The sequence below is a fragment of the Cinclus cinclus genome, chromosome 16 (genome assembly GCF_963662255.1).
Source record: "Cinclus cinclus chromosome 16, bCinCin1.1, whole genome shotgun sequence".
Lineage (NCBI taxonomy): Eukaryota > Metazoa > Chordata > Aves > Passeriformes > Cinclidae > Cinclus > Cinclus cinclus.
In genome coordinates, this window is record NC_085061.1 from 11,339,986 (window position 1) to 11,359,288 (window position 19,303).

Here is a 19,303-nt window from a genome sequence, read left to right on the forward strand (position 1 = left end):
TGCAGGAATCTTTGACAGCTGCTCTCAGGTAAGTCTCTAATAGCTGTTCCTTGCATTAATCGCTCACAGTGCAAACATCTGGGATATTAAAGCAGTGTGGGCTTGTAAAATGCCTTTTGAAATGAGGGATTCCCTGCCTGGAGCAGGGCTGGCCTCAGCCCCAGCAGCTTCCCAGGCCAGGGTGGAGAGCTGGGCTTGCCATTTCCTACTGGGAAGTGCCAGTAGCATATGGCATTTTCAAAATCTTTTGCCAATAAACCAAACTGGGATTCCAAGTTGCTACTCACAGTTCCTGAAAGGGAATGGACGGAACTGTTCAGAGCAGAGGAACACGGCTGCATCTCAGGCACTCGGGACTCCCTGGCCTGGTGCCCGTCGGGAATTCTGTTCCCAGCAGTGAGTACCGGAGCTGAGGAACGGCTGAGCTGCTCCGGTGCCTCCCTGGGAGAGCACTCAGTGCCGGCTCACCGCGCTGCCCTGGCTCGGTGGTGACACCTGTGGGGCTGGAGGAGCCCCGGGGCTCAGCCCTGATCCTTCGGCAACAACAAAGCCCCTTTGCACGCCGGAGAGCAGAGAAACGGCTCAAGACTGTGCCCAGAATGGCAGCTGGGGTCATCTAACATCCACCCTCCGTACTCTGTGTTTGCCCTTCCCAGTCCTGGCACAGAGCCCAGGGAACGGGGCAAAGCTGGAGAACTCCCTGGCACTGAAGGTATCACACCTGGTTGTGTTTGCAACCTGTGGCACAGCCCTTGGCACCTTGCAGAGTACCCTGCACTCCCCCACCACCCCCCAGACATGGCACGAACTCTGAGGTAGGTGTTGTGTTTGCATAGGGAATATCTGAACCAGGGAGAACCCCAATTTACTGGGAGCCAGGTTTTAATTAGCTCATTCCCTGCACACAGCCCAAGCTCATTGGCCTTGCTGCAGAGCAGCTGCTGGGGAGGGAGCAGGTAGGGCTTTGCTGCATCACCCAAAATGAGACCATTGCCAAGGTTCTGGCTTAAGGGAGTTCTGAGGATCCAGAGCCCTGTCCAGACTCAGCTCACTGTGAAGAAAACTGAATTTATTTTCTGAAGTAGATTGATGTCATTTGAGGGGGAAAATGGTGATGTACAAGAATTCTGGGTCTCTGGCATCTGCAGTTCACAAGGTCAGGTTTAAAAAAGCACAGCACAACACCCAGGCTCTTGCTCCCTTTCTCCTTTTAATATTCAGGAGAAAAAAGAAAAAAAATACTGAATTATTTAAATTGGTTTCAAAGTAAATTATCAGGTGAGATAAACCAGGAAGCCTTGCCAAGGAGGCATCACTAGCAGCTTCACAAACCTGTGCCATGATTTCTGATAGGCAGAGGAGTGGTACTGCCAAGGGACAAGAGGAAAAACTAGGATTGGGATATCCCCAGAGTGTGGAACATTCTGTGGAACCAGCCCTTGACCTCATCCTTCAGAGATGTGTCAGGGACCAAGTTCCAGGTGCTTCACTGACTAAAGTTAAACACCCAAAACTTCTAGTGGGCAGCAAACAGCATATCCCACATTTCAAAATAAATTAAAAAAAAATCCAGGGCAAAGGAAGAGATTCTTACCCAGAGCAAACCCAGGAATGTTGCCACTGTAAGATGTGAGCAAGGAAAGTAAAATCCTGAAACAGCACAGGGGAAACAGGGCTGGGTTTGCTTCTGGGGCTTTGGGAATCTGAAACTGTTTCTAGAATCAGATTTTATTCTGAGTCAAGTATTTTCCATGAGAGATACACAGATGAACGTTTGCTTCCAGAGTTCCTGACTTTCCAGAGGAAAGGTGGTATTTGTTCCTCTCTATCAGACTCCAGCTATGCTGAGATGCCAGAGACAGAAGTTTCATTTGTCTGGGAGAAACATTGAAGTCTATGGAACAACTGAGAACTGGAAATTAGAACTTCCCTGAGCTCTACATAACAAAATTCCCTCTTCACAGGGAGAAATGCAAGGCGCACAGTGATTCCCTTGGCTCCAATCCTTAAAAAAAAAAAACCACCAGACAACTCAAAACCACGTCAAGGTCTTTGTCTCCCATTGTCCCAAGTATTTTGGCTCTTTTCTCCTTTGGCAGAGCCTGGTGCTTCAAAATCAGTGATTAAAAAAAAGCAGAGTGGGAATGAACAACTTCACAGATTGCTGACAAAAAACTTGGTGAATATTTGACACCCCCTCTCATTTTTTTTTCCACCTGGACAAGAACATGGATAACTTTGCTCCCCAACCTGACTACATGAACAATCAGATATTAGGGACAAACATGGCATTTTTGGTGTTTAGGAAGACTGCAATCTTCATGACAAGTCCTGAACTCAATCCTTGTTTCTTAATCCTAAAAAATAGTCTAAAAAAGCACTGGACTCTCACCTTTCCTTGCAAGGAAGGTGACACAGCCCTTACTTGAATGCAGCCCTTTTGCAAGAACATCCAGTGATCACAAAGATCAGGATCCAAGCAGAAAGACTACTTGGGATTAAAGACAATCAGTTATTCCTTTCTAAATCAAAGTTCATCCCATTAAAAAAAGGTGACTGTATTTAATAAATAGTAATTTCTGACATTATAAATAAGTTAAAAATTAATTTAAAATAAGGTAATATAGAATAAATAGATTTCAGTAAGTGCTTACATACACACATGCTTCTCTGAAAGATTTCAAGTGAGCTCATGTTTAAAAGAAGCAAGTTCTGTAATACTGCCAGAAAAATCTTGTGCCTTCAGGAAATCAAATATTGCTTTTCTTAGCCCTTTAGGATTGGATTTGGTTCCCCTCCACTCGGGAATGGGACAGACCTACTAATTATTGCTGTAAACCTGAGTAAAAAGAAACAGTGGTTTGGAAGATGCCACTCACTGCAGGCAGATTCAATGCCTGGAATTTCTAAAAAAAAAAAACAAACCAAAACAAAACAAAAAAAACCATTTTGACTTTGTTTCTCAGCAGGGTTAAAAAAAATCCAACACATTTTCCAGAGCATCCTGCCAGACCAGAAGAGGTTTTTGGTTTGGCCTGGAAGTGATTTCTGAACCACCCTACCTGTGACTCAGGTGCTGGCAGTTCCTTCCAAGGCCCTGCCCCTGGAATGCCCACTTGGCTGTGCAGTGTGGAACCAGTACCCCGTGGGCACCCAGGACACTGCCCTGGTTCTGCCACCCAGGAATTACCTGAAGGTCCAACAGGTAAGGCAACATCAGCCTCCTCTGCAGGAAAAGGAACGATGGGAAGAGCCCTTTGTAGTGGAGTGGAATGGATTCCTGCAAACTCACAGGCACCCAAAATCCACAGGTGGTGAAGGAGGCTACTGAGAAGCAGGCAGCTCACCCAAAACTCCTAAACCTGCCCTTGGAATTTCAGTTGTTGTGGCCGAAGCAGCTCCCAGAGGCCTCTCTGTGTCCAAATGGCTGCGACTGCGCCACGGCTCAGCCCTGGAGCTCTTTGGTTTGGGACTGGAGCAGCCCCGGGGTCCCCCTGCTGCTGTAGCCTTGGCTCTGCTATCTGGAAACATGGGAGCTGCTCTGAGACTGGCTGGAAGATGTGGTGACTCCACTCAGCTGGGAAAAGCCACTGTTGCAGGATTCCAGGCTTGACATGGATCCCCTGGGATGGGACAGAACAGATGTGCTCTTAGCAAGGCAGCAATGAAGGGATAACTATTCCTCCCACAGATGAGCTCCCCCTCTCTAGCATTCACACAAGTGCTTTTTGGCCCATTATTTCCCACCTGCCCTCTAAGAATGTCCATGTCATAATGAAAAATTCAGTCAGAGACATTCTTTCCCAGTTACAGATATTATTCCTGGTCTCTGACTATTGTTCTGGGGAAGGGCATGCAGCTGGAACCTATGGGAGCTGTCCCTGAGGAGAAAGGAAAGCTCCAGTACATTCCAAATGCAGACTTGTGTACCCAGGGACTCCAGGCTGCTGAACACCAGAGTCCCAACTCAGCATCTCCAGCTCCTCCTGCCAAAAGCAGGCTGGGCTCAGGAAGAGCCCCAACGAACAAGCATGACTGGAGTGAGGCATTTCTGCTGCTCTGACCCCACAGGGCCTGGCCAGGTCACACCTCAAGCTTATCACCTTCAGGTGTCTTCTGCCCAATGCCTCCTCCAGCTCTAGGGAAGGGTCAAGGACTTGCACAGAGCTCAGACTAACAGGAGATGGGGAGGTGCTTCTGGCACTGGAGGAGGAGGAGGCCAGGCACACCCTGCCAAGGCTGGCTGTTCACCTGTTCAGAAGTGCTCATCCTTCTCAAGTGCCAAACAAAACCATCTGGGAAATAGCCCAGATGATACACAAATTACTCCAAAAGCAGCTTCTCAAAATATTCCCAACTAAGGTAAAAACCCTCCCGAGTCAAAAACCTCCTGCTCTTCAGGCAGCTGCAAGCAAGAACCAAAGCACAAATTCCACTGGTGGACAGAGTCAAGAAAATTTTTAAATACCTGCAGCACCAGAGAAGATTGGCTGCACAAAATGCCACCAATACCACCAATTTTGTGTCCATCACTCAGCAGTGAAACACATCCCCTGTGCATTCCCCCTCTGATATCCAAGTGTTTCACTCACACTCAGTGCAATTCGTAGTAAGCTCCTTGTAAATGCTCTACCTGAAGTCCTTGGAGGCCAGCACCTCATAGTAGTAGATCAGCTTGCACTTGTGGCTGGAGCCCTGCAGGGAGGCCAGGACATCATCCACACGTGGGAGGCTGGAGCTGGAGCAGGGCAGGGGCCCGTGCATCCTCCACTGCAGGATGTAAAAGCCAGGCCAGCGTGTGACATGGGACCCCTGCAGATAAGGAGGGACAACAGGTGACCATGGATGTCTTGGGGAATGGCTGAACAACCCAGCACAGGTGTGTCATTCACCTGCCTGAGAGACAGCCCTGTAGAACCAGTAGGGGAAAAAAAAAAAGCTTATTTAGAGCTTACTTTCCATTAGAATTTTAGCTTGGAGTCTCTTTCCAATGACTTACTCTAAATTTGATTTCCCACTTTCACATAAAATGATTACAGAATGGTTTGGGTGGGAAGGGACCTCAAAGCTCATCCCATTCCACCCTCTTCCACTGTCTCAGGCTGCTCCAAGCCCCATACAACCTGGCCTTGGACACTTCCAGGGATCCAGGGTCAGCCACAGCTTCTCTGAGCACCCTCTGCCAGGGCCTCCCCACCCTCCCAGGGAACAATTCCTTCCCAATACCCCATTCATCCCTGCCCTCTGGCAGTGGGAAGCCATTCTCTGTGTCCTGTCCCTCCATCCCTTGTCCCCAGTCCCTCTCCAGCTCTCCTGGAGCCCCTCTGGGCCCTGGCAGAGGCTCTGAGGTGTCCCTGGAGCCTTCTCTTCTCCAGGTGAGCACACCCAGCTCTGCCAGCCTGGCTCCAGAGCAGAGGGGCTCCAGCTGTCAAGAGTATCTCCATGGCCTCCTCTGGCTCTTTCCAGCAGCTCCACATCCTTCTGCTTTTAGTCCCCAGATTTGGAGGCAGCTCTGCAGGTGGGGTCTCATCTGAGTGGGACAGAATCCCCCCTTCCCTGCTCTGGGAACGACCACAGCCCCCATTTCTAGCAGTACCTGACTTCCCACGCTATCAATTCCCTCCCTACCTCCCAATTACTCTGGAGTTTGCAGGACCCTGAAGCCAAGGCAGGACCCAAACCCCTCTGACCTGGATGCTCTCTCCTTCCCTGCAGACCAGAGGAGACTCCACCCGGCTGTAATCTACGCCCAGAACCCAGGTCTTGTCAATGAGCTGCACATTGTCCCCTGCAGCAGAGGGACTTGGTGATGTGGCTTCCTTGTGACTTGGCTCAGGAGCTCGTTTGGAGTGAAAGAGGCTGAACACCACATCTCCCTTCAGGATGTCAAAGTCCCAGGTGATGACTGATTCCCCTTCCAGTATCTCCACAAGTATCTTAAGAAAGGAACAGAACAAGCTCCTTGCAGGGTCAGTGGTCAGGTGGCAGCAGTGTGTTTCTCCCCACTCAGGGGCAAACACACTTGTCTCCACAATCCTTCAGCTGGCCGATGGTCTTGATTCCTGAGGGACATACACACAATTCCCACTCCCAGCCCTACCACAGTACACCCACTTACTGTCTTTACCTTTTCTCCCCATATCAGCATTAGTAGTAAATGAGTTACTTGTAGGAAAACCTCAGTGGAACTGAGGCACAAAGCAGGACACAGCTAAGAGCCAAATCAGAGTTCACTCCCCATCAGAGAGGCCATAAGACTGATTTGACACTTAATTGCTCCTTTTTGGGATCACCTGTTTCCTGGTGACTCCTATCAAGCAGTTCCCAGCACACACCTTCCTTCATCACCCATTTTACTGTCCCAGCTATGCCCCTGGGAATGGGAGCTGAACTATCTGAAGGGAAACTGAGTGGCCTTTACTTCTCCCAGGAGGAGGAAGAGACTGGACCTTACAGAAGATCAGGCCATAGCAGAGATCAGAGACACTGCTGCTCAAACTGCTGTTCTTAACTCCCACACTTCCAGCTGTTCCCTTCCAGGAACAGCAGCTGCTGCTGAGCCCTCTCCCGCTCCCTCTGTGGGAACCCTTGACTGCTCCAGTCAGCCCCAGCAGAGGGGACATGTCACTGTTCCAGCCCAGCACCTCAAGCTGTGCTCTGTACCTCGTGTGGGGCTCCTTTGAGGACACTTGCAGAGTGGTAAATGGTTTCTGTCCACAGCCGGATGTGATCCGAGTTCTCCGGCTCATCCTCGGTCTGGTAAAGGGACTTGGGGACGAGTCCCCCTTCTGAGACAGTGCACTGCAATGGCCAGACAGACAAACAGGGGGGCTTAGGATGCTCCAGCAGTGAACCAGGAACACTTGCTGGCTGTCAGACACGGGCTGACCCCTCAGCTGAGCCAGAATTGCACAGTGGCTCTGAGTTCTCTAGAACTTAATGTGAAGTCCCTGTAGAGAGCTGCCCTCTGACCCTGCTCCAGGATCCCCAGGGCAGCATCATCACTGCAGGGGCCAGCCCCCGTGCCCAAATGAACTGCCCTGTGCCTAGAGCAGGGGGATGCTGACCAGCACAGAGGCTTAACCCCTTCCAGAAGGCAGTGGAAGGCCAGGGTGGTGAGGAAGAGGGAATCGGCTCCAGATTGCACCTGCACAAGAGGAAAGAAAACCCACCATGCAGTCTCCACCCAGGAAGTCTGGGATCACATCCTTGTCCACATAGTCCACCAGCCCTCCTGAGCCCTGGTAGTTATTGCCACTGTAGATGAGGAACTTCTGCCGTGTGTTCTCATTGATAAAGGGACTGACCTGAAAGACAAAGGGCACATGAGACATGGCTGTCATTGAGGGCAGCTGGAGACACCATCTGAGCCATCTCACCACAATGGGCTCTAGCCTGGAATGTCTCAGCAGTGTGCAGTAATTCACAGCTCTGAGGCTTTTCCCAAAGAGAGGGATAACAAACAGAAAATGTTCTTTCTCTCTGGATCATCATCTCACAACACTCTCTGCTTCATGTAAAGAAAGTCTGCAGTGACTGCCTCACCTACAAACATCACAAGAAATGTAACAACCACGTTCTCACATTGCCAGAGCAGTCAGCAGGTGCCAGGCAGAACCAGATTTATTATTTACTACCTATTACCCTTGAGAGCCCTACAGCATGAGATTAAAAGGTATCTGTCTTTTCCTATCTATGTGAAAGCCCACCAAGTTTGGGTGGAATGGGGAATTTTGACTCAGGTTTCTCATCCTGTCCTGGTGGATGGCAGTCACCAGAACCCAATGAGCTACAGTCACCCCATGACCTGGCTCTGCTGTGGCCTCTGAAGGAGCTCACCACAAGCTGCCTGGAGATTTTCCCTCCCTGCCTCTGCTGATGTAGCTGTTTGTGAACCTGCACAAGTGCCAGTGATGCTGCAGAGCCCAGGTTTCACCCACCAGAGTCCAGAGCACAGGGAAGACCCGTGGTGCTCTCACGATCAGGAGCCTCCCCAGGGTCTCAGGGTAGTTGTCCTCCACCACCTCAATGATCCTGAGCAGGGCCTTCACCCCAGGCCGCCAGAGGTGCCTCATATTGAGCCCTTCCAAGTCCACCAGGCATGTCCAGGATCTAAAATCATCACGCAGAAAAAGACCTATCAGAACTTTAGAGTGTGGTGGCCACTCAGTTTAGAATCCACAGTAACCCCACAGCCCGTGCAGGATCCAGGGAAGCCAACAAGGGACACAAGCAGTTCTAATAAAAGTACATCTCCACTTGGGCAGCACACACTTGAATCCAGGTGAGCTCCAGGTAACACAGACACCCACCCCCACCAAGGGCAAGAACATCTATCACTCTGGGAGAAGGTGAAGGTATGCAGGCCTATTTCTAAAAATAATATCGAAATGCATTTTAAATGAAAGTGGAATCTGGCAGACAGACTCCTGTATTGAAAAATCCCCAGAATTTCAAAGATGTGGATTAAAATCACCAAGATAGGAAGATTACATTATTCTGAGATGCAATATGAAAATGGTGTAAGGAAGGATCAATACTTGCTTTCCAATGAAACTGCAGGATCTGTCTGCATTTAAGTCCAACAAATAAATTTATATATATATAAACAGATACACATATCTGTGGTCCCCATACAGCCCATAACACACACTGCTGTCTACACTGCAGCCTTAAGGACAACATCCCAAAGCAGAGCAGCATCCTTCACCATGGCAAGGAGAGTCTGCAAGGACTCAGGAAAAACAATTATACTGACGTGATGGGGCGGCCAAAGATGTTGGTGTTTTCCTCACATCTCTTCTGTCCTTCCTCATTAATGGACAGAACCTGGAATCAAAGACAGCACAGACAGGGATTAACCTGAGTATGGCTGAGTAACCAGGATGACCTGGAGATCTTATTTTAAGAAATAGAGAAAGCAAGTGCAGGGTTAGGTGGGATATAGGGAAGGAATTGTTCCCTGAGAGGGTGGGGAGGTCCTGGCACAGGGTGCCCAGAGAAGCTGTGGCTGCCCCTGGATCCCTGGAAGTGTCCAGAGCCAGGCTGGACAGGGCTTGGAGCAGCCTGGGCAGTGGAAGGTGACCCTGCCCATGACAGGGGTTGAGATGGGATAGGATTTAAGGTCCTTCCCACCCAAACCAATCCAGGATTCCTGATGCACTATGACAAGACTCCCCAACACTCCAGGGGGAACAGGTGACACACAAAGACACAACTCACATGTCGCAGCAGGGATTCCTCTCCCAGGGCCTTCACCAAACCCTTGGTGTCCATCTGGCCAAGGCGCAGGATGTAGAGCGGCCGCCCATCTTCAAAACAAAGGGTTTAGAGAGGGGAGCACTTCAGTCTCCCAGGCTATCACTCCCATACCATTTTTAAAAGCCACATTCAATATTCGAAAAGGATAAAAATCCCTGCCAAAAGCAACCTTTTCAGAGAAATTGCTTTGCACTGACTGATCTGCCTGATCTGTGCACAAGAAATACAATTCCAGGGAAGCACAGTGGCTACTCACAGGCTGAACTGCTTTAGAAATGCCAACACGGCTTTCTTTAACATCCCAGGAACCAGCCTGTGCCAGGGGCAGCTCCTCACCTTTGTCCTGGTAGTGCCACCCCCCGGTGTAGTACTCCTGCAGCAGGGCTGGGGGTCTCCAGGACTGCAGGATGAAATCCACCTGGTACTGCTTGCGCCAGGCCAGCGACTGGCACAGCATCTCCCGCGCTTTGTCGATGTTGAAGTCGCGGGCGCGCAGGAACCGCAGGATGTGCTCGTCCTTGGGGATCTGCCAGAAGAGAAAGGCTCAGGAGCAGGACTGGAATGTTCCATTTGGCCTGCAGAAGAGGCTGCACAGTCTACACCATTTTTTAATCTCTTAAAACTAAGACGGTAAATATTAAACTTCCCTTTTGCCTCCCTGTCTCTGTAGCTAACCCAGCTGGAAGCAGCAGAGGGTGCCAGGAGCACAAAAGAAGGGACCAGCTCACCGACTGTGGGAAGCCCTTCCCAAGTGCAATTCCCAGAAGCCCCAGCAAACCCCGGTCTGGCTGATGTTTCCTTTGGCTGGTTATCCACAAGGACCCTCCAAAATACTGTGTGAAAGTCAAGGAGCTGCAAGTTCACCTGCCCACGGTGAATCAGCACAGGATGGCAACAGGTAATAAACAGCCACAGGTAACACAGTGACCACGCCAGGCACAGGAAGGGAATCACAAGTGTGCAGTCTCAGTGATGCCACCAGTACCAATTCCAGGCCCTGCTGCTGGTGTTTGAACAAGAAAGCTGCTGAGTGCTTCCAAAGGATTCCCTGCTCCACAAACCACAGTAACTCTTGCTCCAAATCAACCAAAACTACAACGCACCCTTTTCCCCATCACTCACCCCAGCACCAGCAGTAATCCTAACATCACAAAAGCTTTCCAAAGCAAGCCTGCAAGTCTTATTTCAACCTCCTCCCAGATCAGCCATGTTCTCTTTAGCTGCAGAATCAAAGAAAACTTGCCAGGAATGCCAAGCAGCAGGAATTAACAACGAACCTGACGGATTCTACAGAAGTGCCAAATCTGACTAAGCCTGTCAGCTGCAAATCCAACTGGATTAAAGCTGCATGTGCTGCTGGATTCCCAGTCCCTCGCTCCCAACTTCCCCAGAAGTGCTTGGCCTCATTTTCTCTAAGTTTCTATAAGAAACTCCAGCTCTGTGGAACAGGGGTCCTCTCTTCCAGAGCATCCATACAGTGCTAGCAAAACCCAAGCACTCCCAGTCCTGCTGGAACACAAACCCCCATGTTCAGGAATCAACGCTCCTTTGTTTGTCCACTGCCATGTTCAGGGAAACACAAAGCTGGGTAGAAAGCAAGGCTGGCAGCTGTGTCAGGAGGGGTCAATCTCAGATTCACAAGCAAGGGATGGTAAGAACTGAATCACCTAAAGAAGAGGCAGCGTTCAGACAGCCTAAACCAATCTTAAAGCACTTTAGGAGCAGAGGGGAGATTAACACTGGTTCTAACACTGCATCTGTGTGTCCTGGAAAGGAGAGAACAGCCTTCCCAAAGATGATCTTGGGAATATTTGGAGGAATTCAGTATCACAGCAAGTTTAAAGCCAGCAGAGTGTTCACCAGATAATTCAGGTTTGTGTTCCTGCTGCTCAGAGGCAGCTGTCACTCATCAGACCCAAGACACAACACCCTGGATGTCTGCAGGACAGGGGATGGCTGGTGGAAGGTTTTACACTTTTCATGTTTCAAACCTCCCTTATGCACAGCTCCAGGCAAGAGGCAAATCCAACACTTCTGTTTGGACCAAAGGCAGGAAGCTCCAAGAAGACTTAAATTCCACAGTGGAATCAGTCTTTTATCCTTGTCCAACCAAAGCAGCAATTCCCACATGCAAGAAAACGAAGGTTTAACTTCAGCCTGCTTCTGTATTCACTGGTGAAACTGCTGCACTCTCCTTCATCGTGCAAAGCCTTGAACAGAGCTTCAAGTTGCTGAAATTTAACACCATTTGCAGTTTGCTCCTTCAACTCCTCAGATTTTTTAAGCAACAACTTATCTGATTGTAAAGGCAATGTCTGCTTTGGAAGGAACAGGGAAGTGATAGTGAAATAGGGCAGAAGACAAAATAAGAAGGACTATTTTCCAAGAAACAGGAGATCTATTTCTTGATAATTTTTATCAGAGGAATAAGGCCATCCCTGCTCTGAATTAAAAGAACAGCAAGGTAAGAGGATCTCCAGAGAAAACCCCAGCCTTGCAGGATAAGCTCCTGATTTTGGCCTCTCTGTCAGTGAATCAGGAGAAGAAAACAGCCAGGCAGTGAAGGGGTTCAACATGAAGTTTCAGTAGCTAGCACCTCCCTTCCTGTGTGCCCACATCCTCCTGGGGACAAGGCCCACCAAGGCCACCTAAAGGCCCAAGGCAGCTCCTGCTGTCTCTAGAGCTCAGGATTCAGCTGCACCTTCCCAAGGCTCCCAGCACAGCACAGGGGACAAGGGCTGCCACTTCCTGCCCAGCTTCAAGCACCCAAGGGGCAGCTGTTCCACATTTTGCTCATGCTCTCTCACTTTTTCCTTCTCCAGCTTCCATTTCCCAACCTCTGACATGGAGGGAGGAAAACCAACGTGTGGGTTGATACTTTTTCAACCTAAACAAAGGTTTAGGTGGTACCTGTTGCAGCTGAAAGCAGGATCCTTGCAGGTCACAGCAGGCACAAAGCCTCCCTGACTTTGGGATGTCCTTCCACCCCAGACCCACTAGGTGAGATCTCTCCTAGCCCAATGGAGCCCACACCATTTCACTGTCCAGGTCTCCATGCAAAGCCTCCTGCCCTCTGTCTCAGAGCACAGTCTGATCCCTACCTGTCCAGGGCCTCTCATCTGACCAAAGGCTGAACCACAGACAGATCAAAAGCTGTTTCCAGCAGAGCTCTTTTTCTTGGTGAAGCTGTTCCTGCTCCCACAGCTCACTCAGCACCCCCTGGCTGGCTGGGAGCCCAGCCCCAGCTCCTTCCTCAAGGGCAGAGTGTCACAGTGACAGGAGAGCAGCTGCCAAGGAGGTGCCACAGTCCTTCAAGGGGCCCTTTGCAACATCAGGTGTGTATACATACACAATATATTCTGTACCATATATACATCCCTGTAGTCTCACCTGCCCCCAGCAGCCACCACCCTTCTGGTCCAAGTTCTCCAATCTGCTGCTGATGGCCTTGACCAGCTTTGGCAGATATTTGGTGGTGGGAATTTATCACCTCTTACAATTCAACCGCACTGTTGGTGTCAGCAGCTTTTCAGCTGCTGGGAGCTTCTCACACTGTCCCAGCACCTCCTGTTCTCATCAGACTGAGGTTTTCTGGGAGCTGTTTCTCCATCCACATTCCTGGGTACCAAGAAAACCCATGTGCCTGCTCACACACAAGGGAACTTCAGAAGTTCACCAGCAGCAGAACAATAGCACTACATCTTTGTTATATTTTATTTCTACAGAGGTGATTCACGTTCACTTTTCCAAGAAAAAACAGCATTCTAAATCATGTTCAGGCTCCCTGTATTCAGAGACATGCTCAGCTCTGAGACATACAGCACAGCATTCAGGACTGGCAAAGCTTCTTGTAAACAGCAGTTTCTTTTGGAAAGGCCAGGTAAAGAAAAAAGAACGAAGATCTTCCCAAACCTAGAAATGCAGAGTACCTCACCCAACTCATCCTGACCGAGCTGACTCCTTCTAAGTCAGGAAGCTTTTACTGTTGAAACTACATCCAGCTGTTCTCTCCTTTCAAGAGGGATCACTTGCTCCTCTTCCTAAGCATGCTTTATCTACTAAGTCCACCCAATTACTCTCTCTGGTGCTATCCTTGGTCCTTCTTTCCTTCCCTCCTAACCCTCTCCATCAGGAAATCTGGAGTTATACCCCTCTTGAGGCATTCAAGCTGCTCTAGACCCTTTCTTTTCCCAGCCACATACCAGTTACCCTGCTGGTCTGACAGAGACTTTCCTTTAACCAAAAGGAGCTCAGGTAGCTTCTGGAGATCCCAGCAGAGTAGACACACACCTGTCCCTCAGTGCCTGTGCTGCTTCTCAGGGAAAAATCAGAGAACCACAGAATTTCCTTGAGTGGGAAAGGACACACAGGAATCATCCAGTCCAGCCCCTGTCCCTGCACAGACACCCCAACAATCCCACCCTGTGCATCCCTGGCAGTGCTGTCCAAACACTCCTGGAGCTCTGGCAGCCTCGGGGCTGTGCCCATTCCCTGGAGAGCCTGGGCAGTGCCAGCACCCTCTGGGGAAGAACCTTTCCCTGATACATAACCTAAAGCTCCCCTGGCACAGCTCCAGCCATTTCCTGTCCCTGTCACAGGGAGCAGAGATCAGAGCTGTCCCTCTCCTAACATTGTGGTGCCCAGGAGTAGAGGTGAGGCCACTCTGGCACAGAGCAGAGCAGGACAGTGCCCACAGGACATGGTGATTCTTTGGGCTGCCAGGGTTGACTCACATTCAGCTCGACATCGAGCAGGACCCCCAGGTCCCTTCTTGTGGTGCCACACTCCAGCCTCTCATTCCCCAGTGTGTTTGTGCATGCAGGATTTCCCATCCCAGCTGGGGATCCCCTGGATGCCCCTCTGTGCTCCCCCACCCACCTTTCCTTTGTGAGTCTCCTGGAGCCACTGGCGCAGGCGGATCAGGCAGCTCTCCTGCATCGGGGTCAGCTGGCCCAGGTAGCGCTCGATGTAATCAGTGTCCAGTTTGTCAGCTGGAGGGAGCAAACAACTCAGAGCACACTGGCACAGCCAGCAGGGAGGTCAGCAGTTATTGCTACACATTGGGTTCCCTATGATTTACACAAGATTTGTTCAGAAGCCTCATTCCAGCAGCCTGAGGGAGGGAGGGATGGAGGTACACTCTCCTGGTGATTGGGGCACGAGGCCACAGGCAGCATGTGCTGAATCACAGCTGGATCACTCCACCTTTCTCTGGGAACACCAATATTCCATTCAGCCCTGAATTGCTCCAGCAGGAGCTTCGAAAGATCTATCATGAGCTTTGGCATTCAGCTCACCAACTGCTCCAAGACCTGAGCACTTCCATCTCCATGTGTCCTAAATCTCATGGACAACTGCAGTGACAAGAGGCTTGCTGCAAAATCAAGCCATTATTCTGCTCAGACACAAAGGGAGAACAACAGCACATTTCTGACAGCCAGGGAGACACTTGGCAGGAGGAGAAATCCTGTGCACACCAAGCAGCTCAAGGCTCCTCCAGCTCACAGACAAAGGACAAGGGGTTGGTGACTGCCAGCACTGAGGGACACAGGGATGTGCCACCCAGGGCTGGCAGCTGTCAGCCAGCAGAACGGGGCAGCCAGGGGGAGTAGCCCAGGCAGCAGTTGGGGTGGAAGACAAGGGAGCAGGGCTGGGGACACCTCACCTGATTCTTTGTCAGGCACAAGGCTCTCAGTAGATGCCATCACCTACAGAGGGATGCCTGGACACCCAGAGGATAAGCAGGATAACAAAGAAATTGCTTTTGGAAGTGAGACATCCCATGGAACCCCCACAGCCAGAAAGGTTGGGAGCAGGCCCAGGGAAGCTAATCCTGTCCTGAACAGAAATATGGGCAGAAAAATAAGGGCTGCTCTCCTCTTCTGCTAGACAGGACTCAGCACTCTGAGGTCAATATTAATCTCAAAAATTTCTCCCAGTCAGCTTCTCTGTGGATTTCCACCTTTTTCCAGGAAAGCTCCCAGACAATGTCAAGTGAGAACAGAGCTACAGATATTTTTCAAATTCCAAGCTTTTTCGCTAGTTACACTCAGCAAAACAAGTGCTGCCCTTCCATCTCAGGAATGACAACAACTGGCTCTCCTAAAACAGCTCTGGATTCAAAGGTGCCTCCTATTTCTTTTTGCCAGAGAAGTATTTTATTTAGTCTAGAAGATATCATCAGATCCACACACAGAAGGATAATATTTGTTTCAGGCATTGAGTGGGAAAAATGCATTAGGACACATTACTCAAGTTTATCCTGGCCTGATACAGGGCCAAAACCCATCCAAACCTGTCCCCAAGAATATTCATTTTGGAACAGATAAAATACTTAATTCCAGCATACTGAAGACACCTTTTCCATTTTAAGGTATAAATTACTTTAGAGGGCTGATCAAACCTAATTTTCTTCTAAGCTCTAAAACGTACTGCCTGCACAGCTTTTTTGTTCTAGGGGGAAAAAAGTTCCATTGTTTATTTTTCTTGAAAAACGAAAATAGCTCTCCCTCTTCCTCCCCCACACTCCACACGAAAAACCTGGTGTCAAGAGAAATGAAAATAAGCTCCTTGGTCAGTGCTACTGACTGAGTGCTGCTGCCTGGGCAGTGCCTACCGTCAGGGCTGGCAGCTTCTGGGGGAGGGCAGGGGCTTGCAGCCGGCTCCCTGCTGGTGCCAGCAGCCCCAGAATCCAGCAGGATGTCACCGGGGGCCTGTCCCACAGCCGGGGCTCCCTCGTCCTTGGCCGCAGGAGGGCTCCAGCGAGGGATGAACGTGATCCCCTGGGAGATCAGCTCCTTCAGGTAGTGCTCAATCACCTCCTTGCCCTGAAGGGGAAAGCTGTCATTAGGAAAAAGCCTCCCCCGGAGCCAGCAAGGCACAAGAATTTCCTCAGGACAGATGATTAATGCTGCTAAGGATAAACAAAGGGGAAATCTCTCCTTCCATCCCCATGATCCTGTAAAAGGCATCCAGAAAGCCCCCTCTGAATGATGAATTCCAATAATGGCTGGTCTATGGATGCAGTTGCCTTTCTAACACTTTTACCTCATCCTCCTGCTCCCAGACCTAACAAACTGCCCAGTTCCCCTGCAGCCCAGAGCCAATGAACCAAGCCCAAGCTCTGGAGACACAGGGGGTGATTTTCACCCAGAACTTTCCGTTCCTGCACAAGAAGAGTGTCCTCAGTGTCTGAGGAGCCCAAAACCCACAGCACTCACTGCCACCCTCCTCTGGCACAGCCTGCACCAGCCCTGCACATCCAGCAGATCGTCCTGCGCTCTTTGCACACTGGCTTTGCCCAGCTGAGGGATTTCAGAGCCATAAGCAAGGGCACAGAACTATACTGGGTGTGTTTACAGAAAGGCAAACAGAGGAAGTGGGCAGTTCTGGCAGCCAGGGAAGCCCACCTTACCCGTTTGATGTTGGAGGTGTACTGCTTCATGGCAATTTTCTCCACGGTGCTTTCAAAGCCAAAGAAGGATTTGATGTCGAGAGAGGCCGACTGCTCAAAGCATGTCCAATCCTCGTTGTCAGGGTGAACCTGCAGCCAGGGGAACACACAGATAGCTCATGGCCCTGGCACCACACTGGCTGTTTACCCTCCACAGCTACAGAGAGGGGGCAGAGGAGGCAGTGCCACACCCAGATTGACCAGCCAGGTTCATTCCCATTGGGAGAACCCATTGTGAACTGGACATCCAGATTCTTGCTAACCCAACGTTCTTCACATGCACAAGAAAATCAAGATTTAAACCCATCCCTGCTCCAGCAGACCTGAACTGCAGTAGCAAAAGCTGCACAAAATTAGCAGTGGAACTGCCTAACTTCAAACCATCATGTCAAGGTCTCTTTATGGAAAGACAGGGATGGCCTTGTGGAACATGCGATTAAAACTCCTACACCTGCAAAGAAGAAAAATGCAAACCAGGTTTTTGGGTTTTTTTTAGCTTTGGATGGGACACTCAGCCACTAAAATCAGCCTTCTCCCCAAAACACTGGAGACATGGCACAGCAGGGAATTTCCCCACTCTTCAGCTCAACACACACCTTTCCCTTATTTCCTCTCTATTCCTCTATATATAGTAGAATTTTTTCCTCTTTTAAACTTAACCTTTTCCTGAGAAGGCACAGCTTTCACTCTGCAGGTGCTGCTGTTCAAAAACTGACAGGAAAGAAAAACAACTCCAGCCCCCACACAAAGATACCATAAAAGACAAATTCCCTGGGGAGATATAAGTAACTGCAGGAGCAGGATCATATTTCTCCACGTTGCCTCAGAGAACACTGCAGAAAAGGAAAGATGAGAATAAACTTGCTTCCGGTGCACTCTGGCAGGGAAAAGGGAACTGGTAAAAATAGAGCAGGGAACCATCTTGAGGATGCAGCCAGCAGCTCCCACCCTGTTCCCCTCAAAGCCCAGATGCTGACGTTTCCTTCCTAAGGACACAGCCAAAATCAGCAGGGGCCTGTCTCAGAGTTGACCTGGGAGCATTTCAGACCTGTCAGTGCCTCTGACCATGATGGAAGTTTGATTAACAGCAGTTCTGAGGAGGCCTCATGCAGCCACCAAGGAATCTCTGGTTCAGGAGCACTCACACCATCCAAAAGGTTCACAGCTTTTCCACTCCTCCTCTTGCCTGAAGCTCCTCACAGCCTGCTTACTCCCAAGAGGCTTTCCAAAAGGGCAGGTAAGTAACAGGATGTGGACATTTGTGTAAGGAACAACAAGCAGGATCTGATTGCTTCCAGAAACAGTTGAGACTACTTCATGGTGACTGGGCCCTCAGAGTACCATAACAGTGAAACAGCACAGAAACAGCCACAGAGGGAGACAGCCCAGACCACAAATAAGGCATCTAGTCGTTTCTCCAAATCTTTAGAGCATGAAAATAACAAACAAGGTGCTAAAACTGTCACTTATTTGTGGGCAAGATTAACTGCCAGACTTCACTCTGACCCTTATAATAATGAATAGTAAGGATTTAATTCTAGATATCCAGATTTATAGACATGCCCAAGCTCTAGAAGTTTTTCTTAGCCTGAATTTCAATCAAAAAGAAACTGAGGGAATACCAGCAGTTCCAGAACACCAATTCTGTTTTCCACTTTCACTCCAAGCAGGGAAACACAATCAACCTGAAGTTTCTCAAGCCCTATGAAATCACGGAATGGTTTGGATAGACACACAGAATCACACACAGAATGACTAGGTTGGAAGAGACCTTTAAGATCATCAAGACCATAAAGCCCATCTTGATCCACCCCCTGCCTTAGTCTGGGACGCCTTCCCCTATCCCAGGTTGCTCCAAACCCTGTCCAACCTGGCCTTGGACACTTCCAGGGATCCAGAGTCAAGCTGTGCCAGGGCCTCACCACTCTCACAGGGAAGAATTCCTTCCCAAATGTCCAGTTTGTCTGTGGGAAGCCATTCCTCCTTGTCTTGCCTCTCCAGGCCTTTCCTCCAAAGCAACTGAACAAGCCCACACCCAGGATCTGAGAGCCTTTTCAGCCCGAGGCTCAAATGCCAGCCCAGTGCTGCAGGGGTGCTCAAACCCATTCAGACACCTCCCCCTGGGTGTGAGTGCACAGTTCCCCCCCTCCCAGCACAGCCAGACACAGCAGAGCTCTCACTGAGTAGCTGCAGGTCTCCCTGACCACCACACGGTTGGCAAAGGTCTCATTGTGGGCTTCGATGCGCAGGGTTCTCTCTCTCCAGTTCACTGTGTTCTTCTGGATGAAGAAGACATAATCTACCCCTGCAATCTGAAGAGGAGGGGGGAAACACAGAGAGAAGAATAACTTTAGGAAAATCCAACAAAATCCAGACCTCTCTCTCCCAAGGTTCCACCTGCCTTCTTCAGCAGCCTGGGAGCATCCACATTCAGCTTGCAGCTCCGCTCAATGACATGGATGGCTCCGTCCTCACTCCTGGATTCGTGCAGGATTTCACTCCCCAGGAACACTGGGATCTCTGGGCATGTAGGAAAGCGTTTCTCATAGGCCTACAAGTGAAAATTAAGTAAATTTCAGCTTCTGGGTG

General features: G+C 49.9%; 1 protein-coding gene across 3 annotated transcripts in view; it reads right to left on the reverse strand.

The window, feature by feature from the left end:
- Positions 1-1,048: 1,048 nt before the first annotated feature.
- Positions 1,049-19,303, reverse strand: part of SEC14L5 (SEC14 like lipid binding 5) — a 37,709-nt gene continuing 19,454 nt past the window's right edge. For all 3 annotated transcript variants that reach the window (XM_062503342.1, XM_062503343.1, XM_062503341.1), the window contains 14 exons: positions 19,116-19,265; positions 18,895-19,026; positions 16,676-16,804; positions 15,878-16,088; positions 14,140-14,252; positions 9,598-9,787; positions 9,223-9,311; positions 8,759-8,829; positions 7,941-8,112; positions 7,173-7,307; positions 6,664-6,801; positions 5,691-5,936; positions 4,634-4,812; positions 1,049-3,623 (listed from right to left, as the gene is read on the reverse strand). In XM_062503342.1, coding sequence (XP_062359326.1) covers positions 3,518-3,623; positions 4,634-4,812; positions 5,691-5,936; positions 6,664-6,801; positions 7,173-7,307; positions 7,941-8,112; positions 8,759-8,829; positions 9,223-9,311; positions 9,598-9,787; positions 14,140-14,252; positions 15,878-16,088; positions 16,676-16,804; positions 18,895-19,026; positions 19,116-19,265 — 2,061 coding nt within the window. In that variant the 3' untranslated portion in view covers positions 1,049-3,517. The remainder of the gene's footprint in view (positions 3,624-4,633; positions 4,813-5,690; positions 5,937-6,663; positions 6,802-7,172; positions 7,308-7,940; positions 8,113-8,758; positions 8,830-9,222; positions 9,312-9,597; positions 9,788-14,139; positions 14,253-15,877; positions 16,089-16,675; positions 16,805-18,894; positions 19,027-19,115; positions 19,266-19,303) is intronic.